This window comes from Sinocyclocheilus grahami, unplaced genomic scaffold (assembly GCF_001515645.1).
Source record: "Sinocyclocheilus grahami isolate Dianchi unplaced genomic scaffold, SAMN03320097.WGS_v1.1 scaffold250.1, whole genome shotgun sequence".
NCBI lineage: Eukaryota > Metazoa > Chordata > Actinopteri > Cypriniformes > Cyprinidae > Sinocyclocheilus > Sinocyclocheilus grahami.
The window spans coordinates 1,190,659-1,205,651 of NW_015505429.1; the positions used below are offsets into that span (position 1 = coordinate 1,190,659).

Here is a 14,993-nt window from a genome sequence, read left to right on the forward strand (position 1 = left end):
CCTTATGCTTTCAAAATGCTCTCGAGGTATTTTGATGTCATACACCGATCGGTCTGCACACGCAAACAAAGCCAAAACCTAGATATTTTAGGCAATATAGAAATCCTGGCCAGGACGCGCGTGTCCTGGGAAAATGGCACTTATGGTCACCCTATCATAGACGCTCATAATGATAACATACTGTAGCTAATTCACATCATAATATGTGTTAAGTCATTAAGTGATTCAGTACTAATGCAGAAATTGTCATTTTATTTGATCTTTTTTTATTAATTATAGCTTGTTTGTTCTGATGTGCTTTTATTTCATTAATGGTTTTATCTAGTGATTAACAAAAACTGAAAAAAAAAAATTCTTCAAAAAGCATGTACTTTCTTGCAGTGTAATGGGTTGAGTTTATAAGTAAAATAGAATGCCTTAAAATAGTTCCCGTTCAAATAAAGACATGTAAAGTTGTCAAATAAGCGCGCTTGTTTTCTTGACGTGGGTTTTGATTGGACGGCTGAAGGTTGTCTCCGCCCACAGTATGCCGTTTCCATGACAATTCAATATGGCCGCGCACGGTAAGCACTAAGCAGAAAGATGTGGGGTTGGTTGTAAATAAGTTGATTTTAGCTCCATGTCGGCACACATTTGCCTATATTTTATTGTGAATAGAACGAATGGCTTTTTATGAAGCCAAGTAAAATGATTTGGTAAACGAAAAGCGATCAATTAATGCCTGTTTGAGTCGAATGGCGGAAAAAAAAGCCAGAATTCTGGAAAGAAAGAAAAATCCCCCTTAACTCGTTCATTCAGTGGCGCATACGATTTATTTTCTTATTTAAAAATCAGTTATATTTAAATAGGTGGATTTTATGAGAATATGAATTTCATGTTTCATGTTTGCAGATGAAATAATAAAAAAAAATTCAGCATAATTTTTAACTTTATGATCAAATTAGATCTTAAAATGGCAGATATTTATAGTGATCAGATGTGGGTAGGCAATTTTTGAGAGTTTCAGGACCAAAACGGCCAGAGACAAAAGGGGTTACAATTCCCAGTCTCTCCTCTACTTTTAGTCGAACATTATGTTCATTAATTCAGTGTTTTTTTTTATTTTTTGGTCTTAAGTGTAATGTTGTTGTAAGTTGACCTGCTCTCACAAATTTCTCCTAAGGGAGACAATAAAGGATGACCTTACTAATTTAACTTCGCTTTTGCAGGAAGACAACCTGTGGTATCCTTTCAAGCTGTCCTTTACAGTTTTCTTAATTACACATCTATCTTTGTTTGGTCTGTTTATGTGGCATCTTAACAAAGTATCTCAGTTGTCCTCCACACCACTGCAGATCCTGTTTCATTTGAATGGCTGGTATTTTGCAGCGTTCTTCATCGCTGAGATTCTTATGTTTATCTACAAAGGTGATGTATGGGCTCAGTAAAGCATCTAGAGCAGGGTGTCAAACTCAATTCCTGGGGGGTATTCCAAAAAGCAGGATCTACTGATGAGCCTTCAGTGGGCGTGACAGATAGCGCACAACATTATATAATATTACAATATGTAATATAGTGTATTTTATTTATATATATATATTTGTATGAAATGTTAATGAGGATGCGCTAATATAAGTAATAAATAAGGTAATATATTATACTAATATGATTATATTTAGTTTATTGGCATATATAACAGTTATCTGTATGAATTATAAAACACTATGACAAGGTAATGTTTAATTATATATTTATTACATTTTATATTATCTTACACATGGATCTGCATTTTCTATAATGTCTAAATGCATATCTGATATGACTTGATATATAATTAGCATTAAACAAACAATATCATTCATATTCTCAAGGATTAAAGATTAAACGGAAAAAAAATTTAAATGATTGCACAACCATCAATTAGGTGGCGATATGCACTAAGCATGTAAACGACCATTGAACAAAAGAAGGAAGAAACCGCATGGCGTGCTTTTTCTTAGCGTCCGTTTCCATAGTGACTCGTCCATTCGTCGCTCTTTTGAGAATGTCTTGAGTCTTAACCTGGAACATACTCAGAGTTGAATTAACTTACTCCCGAATGCGTTTTTGGAACCACATACCTTGAGTAAGCAAGGTTTGGGGTTAATCAACCGAAGGTTTAGCTGATGTTAAGTTAACTGTGCTTTCAGGAATACACCCCTGGAGGGCCGGAGCCCTGCAGTGTTTTGTTCCAACCCTGCTCCAACACACATACAATGTAGTTTTCAAATAAGCCTGAAGGACTTCATTAATTGGATCAGGTGTGTTTAATTAGGGTTGAATCTAAACTCTGCAGGGCTCCGGCCCTCTAGGAATTAAAGGGGTCATATGATGCGATTAAAATTTTTCCTTTCTCTTTGGAGTGTTACAAGCTCTTGATGCATAAAGAAGATCTGTAAAGTTGCAAAGACTAAAGTCTCAAATCCAATGAGTCAACCACGCCTACCTAAAACAGCTCGTTCTAACACGCCCCAACATGTCTACGTCACGATGTGGGAAGATTTGCATAACGCCACCCAAATGTTCACGCCTTTTGTCATGTGTCACGATCCGTGCTGGTCGCTGAGGAAATACATCAACTTTGCACTGGATCGGGGGATCGGCTTTCACTGTGGACGAAGCGGAGTCCAGCCCGGGGTCGTTTCCTGAGAGAGTAGACTACAATGTCTGTTTCTATAAAGTGGGGCAGTTCCAACTTCGCAAGGACAGTCTGGCGCTTCTGACTCACAGCCTGTAAATACGTTTTTTATATTTAAAGAATTTGAAAAGAGTTTTGAGCAGTGTAGAGTAGCGCTTGTTGTTTGTCATTTATCCGATCACAAATGCAGACATGGTTTTATGTTTATGCGGCGCGATGCAACGCAACGCGTAAAAAAACAGTATAAGTCATTATAATCAGTAATTATATCCCCACTGGATGCAACAAATGCCTCGTTTATAATGGGTTTTAATGTTTTTATCTCGTCGCTCCGACTGGGACACGGCATCACAGTATGGTGAGGGGCGTAACATTTCCGTCACACGCTTGAGGTATTCGGCCAATCACAACGCACTGGATAGCTGGTCAATCAGAGCACACCTCGCTTTTCAGACCGATGAGCTTTGTAAAAATCGACGCGTTTCAGAAAGGCGGGGCATAGAGGAGAAACAATAATGTACAGTATGTGGAAAATAATGTGTTTTTTTTTTTTACCTTAAACCGCATAAACACATTTCATTACACCAAATACACAAAATAATGTTCTTTTTAGCAACATCATATGACCCCTTTAAGTTTGACACCCCTGATCTAGAGGTTGAGATTGTATATGTGTAGTAATCAGTGCTTGCTCTGTCATTTGTAGGGGTGATCCTCCCTTACCCACAAGCCAATCTGATATTGGATGTTGTCCTGCTACTCCTCTTCTTGGGCCTGGAAACCCTCAGACTCTTCTACGGTCAGTGTGATACAATGTTGTTTAGTGTGCTGTACGTTCAAGAAGTAGCTGTAGAATTATTTCCTTCAGAGGACTAAAATCATCTTCATTCAGAAGTCCCCTCTTTAGAGCTGGGTTGTGCAAAAAACTTGCCTCCTTTTTATATTCATTGGAGTTGAAATGACAGGAAGAGGAATTTACTGTATTGCAATTCAAAATACATTTCATAATATAAGTACTTGTAATACAGTCACACAACAGATGAATTAGTCTTACACAAAATAATAATATTTATTACACTACTAATTTAATACTTTCATTCAGGAAGGATGCATTAAATTGATCAAAAATGACAGTAAAGACATTTATAATTTTACAAAAGTTTTCTATTTCAAATCAATGCCTTATATTCATCAAAGGATCCTGAAAAAAATGTATCACGGTTTCCAGCATAACTGTTTTCCACACTTATATTTAATTAAAATATATTAAAATAGAATACAGTTATTTTAAGTTGTAGTAATATTTTGAAATATCATTGCTTTTGTTGCAGGTTTTAAAATAGATCTTAATCTATAGAAAATAAATCTCATCAATGCCATATATATATATAATGTACATACAGTGGGTACGGAAAGTATTCAGACCCCCTTAAATTTTTCACTCTTTGTTATATTGCAGCCATTTGCTAAAATCATTTAAGTTCATTTTTTTTCCTCATTAATGTACACACAGCACCCCATATTGACACAAAAACACAGAATTGTTGACATTTTTGCAGATTTATTAAAAAAGAAAAACTGAAATATCACATGGTCCTAAGTATTCAGACCCTTTGCTGTGACACTCATATATTTAACTCAGGTGCTGTCCATTTCTTCTGATCATCCTTGAGATCGTTCTACACCTTCATTTGAGTCCAGCTGTGTGTGATTATACTGATTGGACTTGATTAGGAAATGCATACACCTATATATTTTGAAAAAATTGCATATATTTACATGTATATATTTATATTCATATAATTTATATATAAATATATTTTGTATACAAGCGTAACATATTTTTCTTAAATATATACATGCATGTGTGTGTATTTATATATACATAACAAATATGCACAGTTCACACACATATTATGTAAGCAAAAACTTATTTTGGATGTGATTAATCGTTTGACAGCAGTAATATATATACATTTAAAAGACTTTTTCTGTTCAGTTCTGAACCTCTCAATCCTGCTATGGCAATGAGTGGATGAATGTCATCGTAACAGGTTGATAAAAAAGATTGATTACGCTGTTTGTTGTGTAATGGCCTGTGAATTCTGACTTTCAGGCTGGAAGGGGAACCTGTGTCAGCGCTCTCTGGCTCTGTTTGTGAGTGTTGCTGTTCTGGTGCCCTGTGCAGTGCTAAGCGTCTACTACCTGCTGCTGCAGACCTTTGTGTTACGGCTGGAGTTTGTGCTCAATGCTGTGCTGCTCTGCTTCTACAGCTTTGAGCTGGTTCTGGGGCTCATGACCATCTCGGTTTTTTCAAGGTAATGAAAAAACTTCTGTATTTTGTATGTTTTTCAACATATTTATCCTATAGTTATAAAGAGACATACACGTTATGAAAAGACATGCATGGAATAGAATCAATATATGCAAGTGGAAATTTACAGAACTGACTGTCTTTTTAAAATACTAGATATTTATACTCAGCATTTTTTCACTCTCTTTCAGGGCCAACATTTATTAAGTTCATCTGTTTTTTTATGTCAGAATGAAAACACTGAACAGAATAAGCTTGCAGTCTTTCAAACTGAGAGCTGTCAACAGTTACCTTTTTTACAATACATGTAAGTTACATAAAACACATTTCATTTGTACAGTTTTTCAAACAAATAGATTAAGCATCTGTATTAAATAGATCTTGAGATGTTATAAAAGCTGTTTCCAGTTTGCATAGATTTTTTTAAATAATATGTTGTTAATTAAATGTAAATGTATTTATGTGAATATAGACTGCCATTATTAAATGGTAGAGTGAAACAATTGTGTCGTCATAATTTTAACACTTAATCATGCACATACACGTTTTCGAAATGTTTCAAAATGCATATTTTCGAAATGTGAAACATTGTGAAATGTATTACAATTTTAAGTAACTGTTTTCTATTTGAACATTATACATTATTTTTCTGGATTTTTGATGAACAAAGTTCAAAATAACAGCTAGATTTTTTTGTAACATTATAAAGGTCCTTACTGTCGCACATGATCAATTTAATTAATTTTTTTCATTATTTTCATTTCATTTTGTTATCCTAATAACCTCAAACTTTTGCCTTTTGAGTAAGGAGGCAACTGAACTAGACCCTCATGTACATAATACTGAACGGAACTGAAAGCTCTTGAAACTTTTCTTGATTGTATGTTTGCAACACTAAATTAGTGACAATTCTGGCAAGCAACAACCTAAAGTTCTTAATTTTCCAGATGTTCTAACTGTGTCAACACATGTTTATATGCATACTGTGACTGCTGTCAGGTGAATGTCCTAATCCTAATTACTATTGGACACAGGATTATGACTCCTCTTTTAAACCATCTCCAGTAACCCCAAGTGATTCTCAGCGTCCTGCTGCCCAGGTCAACACAGAGGCTTTGTGCAATTCTCAATATGACCTGTAGAGATCAGTGCGACGCTAGCAATTCTTACTCACATTTCATTCTGAGACGAAAATATACATAAAATATACATAAATGAACGTGACTATTCAGAATCTCATTTTTACAAGCAGAGCAGTCGTGTCACGCCTGTTTTTAATGAATTGTATTAAAAGCAACCGTTTTCTGGCATGAAACCCTGCTGAAACCATCACAGACATTCTTATGGCTTCCACAAATACCATTACAACCGTTACAAACTATCAACTAATGAACCATTAAACCATTAAACAATGGTTGTCTGTAGTGTGTTTTGGGACACATTCCATTAGGATTTATTGGTTTTAACACAAATAGGTGATGACAAATTACCAGTGGACCCACAGGGACTATTATTAAAACCAATACCATTCACAATATAGCCAGTAAACCTACAAATTCTGTCAAATTATTAATATAATTGTTTTTGTTCCAGCAGAGAAAGCAATGAAATGATTAAATAACAAACATCCACACTCAGAAAAAGGTACTATTATTATTAAATTAATGGACTATTATTAAAACCAATACCATTCACAATATAGCCAGTAAACCTACAAATTCTGTCAAATTATTAATATAATTTTTTTTGTTCCAGCAGAGAAAGCAATGAAATGATTAAATAACAAACATCCACACTCAGAAAAAGGTACAAAAGCTTTAATTTGGGCAGAGGTGTAAAGTATTGGAGTAAATGTAATTAGTTACTGTACTTGAGTATCTTTTTCGATACTTTGTAGTTGTACTGAGTATCAAAGATATTAGCATCTTTTACTCTCTACTTCACTACATTTTTGAACGAGTATCTGTACTCTTTACGCCACTACATTTGAAATGAGTGTTGCAGTTACACGTTACATTTTGCATGGACCTAACTTTTTCTGCAGCAGTTTATTTCTGCTACAAGAGACGTGATACTGCCCATTACAGGTCACTGAAAGTACTGCATCTTGTGCGTTTTGCCTTTACTCACCCAAACTTGTCAACAAGGCTACTTTATGTGGATGCTAGTTCCTTAGCACGTATTTGTGAATCACAGGTGTTTTATATAAGAGATGAGGACGTGACTGCAGCCGGCAATTAGGCTCAAACCAGCACATCCACTGCAAGAAGGCTTCGGCTTTTTAATTTTACTTAGCATTATTTTATTTATCTATTACACTGAAGAGACCTTTTTGAAGGATATTGTTTTTATATAATTTTGAGGTGTTCAGTTTTATTTTGGTTTTAGAAAATAAATGTGATTGCTCTCCTCACAAATCAACTCTTTCTTGTTTGTGTTTCATGCTCTCTGTGCCTTGCCCTGGACTTTTGTCGCTTCCTGTCTCCCGTGGTGTTTGTAGTCCGTTTGTGCATTGGTTTCCTCGTGATTAGTCTCCAGGTGTGTCTTGTCTTGTTAAGCTTGTCTAACCCTGTGTGTATATATAGCTCTAGTTTTTCATCAGTTCCTTGTGAGCTGTTGAATGTAATGGTTGTCTGTTTGCCAGTCATTCTGTTCTTTGTTTCCTTTGGTTTTTGGCTTATTGTCTGTTCTAGTTTTCCATTAAATATCTGCACATAGATGCTTGCTTCTGCCTTTTCCCCCAGCTTCTCCACAACATTACAGTTTATCACTGGCATGTCTCTTTGACTAGTGCATTTGTTTTGCCTATATTTAGTATAAGTAAAATACTTAAGTACTGTTCAAATCAGATACTCTTAAGACTTTTACTCAAGTTGTTTTGGAAATGGTGACTTGTAACGTGTAGTGGAGTAATTTTCACTGAAAGGTATCTGTACTTTTACTCAAGTATGGTTTTTAGGTACTCTTTACACCTCTGCATTTGGGTGATAACTTTTCAAAAAGTACCTTATTTACCCCTAAAAGGTGCATATTAGTACCCCCAGTGTATGTATTAATACATAAATGGTACATAGTATATTTTGAAAGGGTATCGTCACCCCACCCTTATGAACATTAACCATGATTTTATTGTAGTAAAAGTGTATTAACCATGTTTGTTTTTTGGTGTATTGATTACCGTTTGTGTAACCACAGTTTTACTACAAATACCATGGTTAAACTGGTTAGTATAGCAAAACCATGGTTAATTTGAGGTTACCATGGTTTAACTATAGTAACCATGTTTTTTGTTTGTAGTAAAACCATGGTTAATTTTCATGAAGGCAGTGAAAGCTTCGTGCATTTTTTTTTTATTCTGAGGGTGAACCATCGCCAAAACTGGATTCTATGCTAATTATTAGTGGCTACTGCTGATAAACTTGAGAAATGTGCTGGAGATGTTGCACAGCCAGATATGACTCAATGTGCAGTGAAATCTCCCCCTCTCTTTGATTAGAAATTACTAAACATTTTTCAAAGGAACAGACTGTCTTTGGCACACAGTGTGCTTCACTGCTCATACAGCAATATACTTTCCTCTGTAGTGTTCATAATCACTTATGAAAAAAATGGCGGATCTCAATCTTTGCGTTGTGTGACCAAAATACCAAGCGGGTGTATTTGAAACCCTGAAGGTGGCGACAACTTGCTATCTCAGTTTCAGATGTCTGACAGACTGCTGACTAACCACAAATATCCACAGATATACGGTTTGCATATGCGAAAAGTGTTGCCCGCTTCCTAAACCGAACAAGTGAGGGATTTTGAACATTTTGAGAGTGTGATTTCTTCTCTTTTTATGTGCACTGGAGCTCTGTTGTTAATATGCAAGGCCAGTGCTGGATTAGCGCAGGTCAACACTCTCACACAGTGTGTTATGGAGCGGATAAAAGTCTTTAATCTGAGTTGAATTAGAGCGATCCTGGATTAAATCTAAAGGTCAATGCCTAACGCCGTGTACGCTGTGTTCCTCAAATCAGCAGAATATCAGTGCTTACCTTGAATCTACATTTTACACTCCCTTTCTAGTGTTAATGTGGAAGAGAATATGGAGAATTTAATATTTCAGAGGCACCTGAGAGAAATTCAATGAAATCCATTATTCAAATATTATCCAGAATGTATGTTTTGATGCTGACCCATGAAAACCACAAACTATATTTGACTGCACTTGATTTGATCCTAGTCACAGTGTAATTATGCAATTAAATAATGTTAACTAACAATGTGTATTGAACTATACTGTAAATAGAAATTGTGAAATAAAGTGTTACAAAATATTTAATTAAACTGAATTAAAAATATTTGGTAATGCTTTACAATAGACTTCTTTTTGTTAATGTTAGCTAACTACGTTAGTTAAAAAATACCCCCAATGCATTTATAAATATTAGTATATATATTAGTTGTAATATACAGTGGGGCAAAAAAGTATTTAGTCAGCCACCAATTGTGCAAGTTCTCCCACTTAAAAAGATGAGAGACAAAATGAGAAAAAAAATCCAGAAAATCACATTGTAGGATTTTTAAAGAATTAATTGGTAAATTCCTCGGTAAAATAAGTATTTGGTCACCTACAAACAAGCAAGTTGTCAACATTTCAAAGTTTTATAACAATGAACAGCTGTATTTTTGCTAACTGATATTAACAAAGGTTATTAAATATTAGGTTGCAGTTTTTTTTAAAGGTGTAATTATACAATTAATTACTGATTAATATAATGTGTACTATATGTACTGAGTATGTTTAGATTAGGGTTTGGTTTAAGGTTAGTTGCATGCAATTATGCATAATTTACTGTTATTACTTTGTAACAAAGAGACCATAGAATAAATATTGTAACAAATGTACTGATCATTGACAATTTTTTCCTAGCTCAATACACTTGTGGTGTTCCCAGGTAAAAATGGGAAAACCACATGCTATTTTATTACCAAACATTGGGTTCAATATTTTTATTAAACTGTTTTCTTTCAACTAGCACACATTTTGTATTCCTTTTTGGAACTGATTGATCATAGGCCTCAATCATCTGAGCTTATGCACCTCAGTTTTTGAGTGAACATTGCCAAAATGATTCACAAATAATGCTTTTGTCACTCAAAAACTGAGGTGCATAAGCTCAGACCAATGAGGTCAAATCAAATCCAAAAAGAAAAACCTGTGCTGCATTGAATTTAAAAGGCCAGTAATTTTTGACCAGGAACACCAAAGTAGGTGAACGATTTTCAACAGAGCACAAAATAAGCTACCTTTATTTAAAGCTAAATTACAATAACCATAACATATTAATGTTACAGTAAGTTTAAATGTGCTTCACTCTCCAGGACAGCCACTTCAGTGACTTCCTAGACACCCTCACAGAATACGAGACCAAGAACGTGCTCGCCACTCTCATCATGAACGGCAAGGACATGGTGGCCGTCATCATGGCGGTCAACAATATTGGCGCTCCTCATTTCACTGCTCAGGATGAAGAGGTAGCATTCATTCATATCACTCTCTGTGATAGCGAGTACAGCGCTTTGTGTTTATGCTCAACAATAAGTCGGCGTCTCGGTGAGGATGCCAATTTGAAACGTAAACAATGCCAGAAAGATTAATTATATGCATTGTGCTTCCCACACATACTTTTAATCTCAAATGTTTTCATTGAATATGAATACAGTTAAAAGCATTTTGATTAAACAGATTTCTACAGAACAGATTAAACGCTCTGTTGAAGTCAATCGAGCTCTGGATACGAGACCAAGAACGTGCTCGCCACTCTCATCATGAACGGCAAGGACATGGTGGCCGTCATCATGGCGGTCAACAATATTGGCGCTCCTCATTTCACTGCTCAGGATGAAGAGGTAGCATTCATTCATATCACTCTCTGTGATAGCGAGTACAGCGCTTTGTGTTTATGCTCAACAATAAGTCGGAGTCTCGGTGAGGATGCCAATTTGAAACGTAAACAATGCCAGAAAGATTAATTATATGCATTGTGCTTCCCACACATACTTTTAATCTCAAATGTTTTCATTGAATATGAATACAGTTAAAAGCATTTTGATTAAACAGATTTCTACAGAACAGATTAAACGCTCTGTTGAAGTCAATCGAGCTCTGTGTCTTGTAGACGCTGAAGAAATATCTCAACTTTGCCAATCTTGTGCTTCGAGTTTTTCACCTGAGCTACCTGCACAACTGTGAAACCAGAAGAGGACATGTGGGATTTCTGGGAGATTGAGATTTAAGACATTGACCCGTAAACACTGCCACTCCGTGATCTTTGCAGGTGTTGCTCTGGTCTGCCAGCAAAGTGTTTGAGGAGCTGACTGACATTGAACGACAGTTCCACAAGGCCCTCTATACAGTCCGAGCCTTCCTCAACTGAGACCGCTACTCTGTGGGCCTCCTCGGCATGACTAAAACTAAAGTGATTCATTAGTTATGTATTGCATCAAATATGCAGCTGGATTTGTAACTTGTAATTTGTCTGTTGAAGAGTATTGAAATAATTTGATTTTTGTTTATTTGTCTGTAGGAGTTTTTTGATCTTTGGCCCATACTGATGGGAAAGGTGCCTCCTTATAGTGGACCAAAGACCCCTGATGGCAGAGTGAGTGATACACCGAATAAATAGGGAATATGTGTTTAGTTAGTCATGTTAGAGAAATGAATTCTTACATGCTGTCACATGTTTGACTTACGGTATTAATTCTGCTCCAGGAAATGATTTTCTACAAAGTGATTGATTACATATTGCATGGAAAGGAGGACATCAAAGTCATTCCGTAAGTTAATGCATTTTATATTGCCTGTTAAATTTGAGCTTCCACTTGGCATTTAATTAAGCCCAGTATTGCCACATGCATTATCATGCATCATTCTACATTACATGCATTGTAATTATAAACACACTGTATCAAGAAATAGCATGTCTGGCTCTCCAGTTCCAAGATGTAAGGTGGGTCAGACAGTTTCTGGGTGTTTGCAAGGGTGGGCCAAACTCATGACTGGGCCCATCTTCAGGAGGCCCTCCTATTGAGCCAGGTCTAAGACATAATTATTTATTTGAAAGTACAAATCTTCATATTCCTGGCATATATACACTACCATTCAAAATGTTTTTTATTTAGCAAGGATGCATTAAATTAATCAATAGTGACAGTAAATACATTTATAATGTCACAAAATATTAGAACTTTCTGTTCATCAAAGAATCATGGGTAAAAAAAAAGCATATCTGTTCAACTATAATAATAATAATAAATGTTTCTTAAGCATCAAATCAGCATATTCAAATGAGATCATGTGACACTGAAGACTGGAGTAATGATGCTGAAAATTCAGCTTTGCATCACAGGAATAAATTAGATTTAAAAAATTTTACAAAAGAAAAGTTATTACAAATTGTAATATTATTTGACAGTATTACTGTTTTTTACTGTATTTCAAATAAGAGACAGTGTTATTAAAATGTTACTAAAAATAATTTTTACAACTTTTAATGCATATATTAGATTTTTCTAGACTACCTAGAAAATAAAAATGGGATCCATTTAAAGTAAAGTGCTGGATTGTTCTGTTCAGACACACATGCATTGTCGTTACAGTAACCCTCCAGCTGACCACTGGGCATTAGTAAGTGGACTTCCCATCTGCGTTGCAGAGAACGGCCTGGTGAGAGTCTAGACCTCCATTCTCCTCTCCTGATGCCACAGTAGTCAGACAAGTTGGAAGCTATTATGGTTTATAATGTTCCTGTCATGTGCACAGCGAGGGGGAATAGAATGTGCTCCCACACTGAAATGATGGATAATTGTAATTTTGTGAACAGTAATTAATCAGAAAGCAATGCCCCTTCTCAGTGAGCATGACTGCTGCTTTCTCTTCACTCTGTCTTACAGATCTGTAATATCATGAACGCAGCTGAAGACGAGTTCTTTGACTTTCAAGTGAGCTCACCTTAACTTACGCACCTATGAAAGCCCTGTATAATAATAATAATAATAATGAATGCAATTTAATTAGCAGTGTTTCAAAAATAAAAGCTGTACACCTCAGCATTTTGTATATCTACAAAATTTTAGAAATTTTCCCGAAATGTATTTTGGTTAAAGTTTGTTTTTGTCCTGCCAGAAAGAGCCTCTGGATGAATCTGGATGGACAATAAAGAATGTACTCTCTTTGCCCATCGTAAACAAGAAAGAGGAAATTGTTGGCGTGGCCACATTCTATAACAGGAAAGATGGAAAGCCTTTTGATGACATGGACGAAACACTAATGGAGGTATTTGAGGCCACAGTATAGAACAGTAGTGTGTCATAGCTAAATATATAGTAATGGATAGATCAGCAGACTCTGCATTATTTATTTTTGAACATTTCATCGAGAACATTTCATAGTGTAGAGAAAGTTTACCCTGTTTTCAATTTATTATGCTGGGTTTGTTGGATTCAACTAAACTGCTAAGCCAAATCTCTAAAGTCTCTAAAAAGTACTTTGTACAAATGTGTCTGTTTTATCTTAGTGCTACAGTCCACAGAGACTTTCAGTTGAGTTCAATCAGGTTCCCTGTGGAGATGTGAGGCTTTTTTAGTTTTCCCATTAATTTCCACCCGATTTCAGTTCAATTCAAGTTTATTTGTATAGCGCTTTTCATGATTCAAATCATTGCAAAGCAACTTTACAGCAAATTAAGTTTCTACAATATTTAGAGGTAGCTTATCAGTAATGACTCAGTTAATGTACATATGGCAGAAATGTTCGGAAAAATCAATTAAAGACGTAATCAAACAGACAATTAACACTATTAACAGCAATTATTATATGATGCAATCAAACTTATTGCAAAATGTGGTAGTTCTGTATGTTGTTTCAGGGTTGGCATCATCTGAGGTCCTGAGGTCATCTCTTCTCAGGTGTTCTGGATCCAGACTGAAGCTTGTGTAAATCCCAACAGAGAAACAAATAGATATAATTAGCATAGCTGCTGTTCCCGTTAATGTACATATGGCAGAAATGTTCGGAAAAATCAATTAAAGACGTAATCAAACAGACAATGAACACTATTAACAGCAATTATTATATGATGCAATCAAACTTATTGCAAAATGTGGTAGTTCTGTATGTTGTTTCAGGGTTGGCATCATCTGAGGTCCTGAGGTCATCTCTTCTCAGGTGTTCTGGATCCAGACTGAAGCTTGTGTAAATCCCAACAGAGAAACAAATAGATATAATTAGCATAGCTGCTGTTCCAACCAAGCAAAATCGACCTTAGGGAGCGTGATGGATTGTAGCGTGGTAGAAGACTAGTTAGGTTTGCAGGAGCTCACCCATTAAGGGCCTTATAGGCAAGTAATAATATTTTGTAACTGATACGGAACTTAATAGGTAGCCAGTGCAGAGACTGTAAAATTGGGGTAATATGATCATATTTTCTTGACCTGGTAAGGACTCTAGCCGCTGCATTTTGGACTACCTGTAGCTTGTTTATTGAAGATGCAGGACAACCACCTAGGAGTGCATTACAATAGTGCATTACAATGTGAACCTGAATGAAAATGTGAACCTAAGAATGTATCTCAACCTACAGTAAATGTGAACCTGAATGAAAGTGTGAGTCTCAACCTACAGTAAATGTGAACCTGTATGAGAAGTGTGAACCTAAACCTGAATCTCAACTTACAGTAATGAACCTGAATGTAAATGTAAATCTAAATCTGAACCGGAATCTAAATCTACATACATTAAATGTGAACCTGAACATGAATCTCAACCTAATTGTGAATCTGAACGTAAAGTTGAATCTAATTGTAAACTTGAATGTAGATGTGAATCTAAACCTGAATCTCAGTACATGTAAAACTGAATGTAAATGCGAATCTGAATCTGAACCTGAATCCCAATCTACAGTAAATGTGAACCTGAATGAAAATGTGAACCTAAGAATGTATCTCAACCTACAGTAAATGTGAACCTGAATGAAAATG

General features: G+C 35.6%; 1 protein-coding gene and 1 pseudogene across 1 annotated transcript; both read left to right on the plus strand.

Moving 5' to 3' along the window:
- The first annotated feature begins 303 nt into the window (after positions 1–303).
- tmem216 (transmembrane protein 216) lies at positions 304–5,398 on the plus strand. The gene is made up of 6 exons (XM_016289633.1): positions 304–563; positions 1,209–1,222; positions 1,314–1,407; positions 3,363–3,455; positions 4,773–4,974; positions 5,162–5,398. Exons 1-6 carry the CDS (start codon positions 551–553, stop codon positions 5,175–5,177), a joined length of 432 nt encoding a protein of 143 aa, XP_016145119.1. The 5' UTR covers positions 304–550; the 3' UTR covers positions 5,178–5,398.
- A 4,921-nt stretch (positions 5,399–10,319) lies between these two features.
- LOC107598356 (rod cGMP-specific 3',5'-cyclic phosphodiesterase subunit alpha-like) overlaps positions 10,320–14,993 on the plus strand; it is a 12,265-nt pseudogene continuing 7,591 nt past the window's right edge.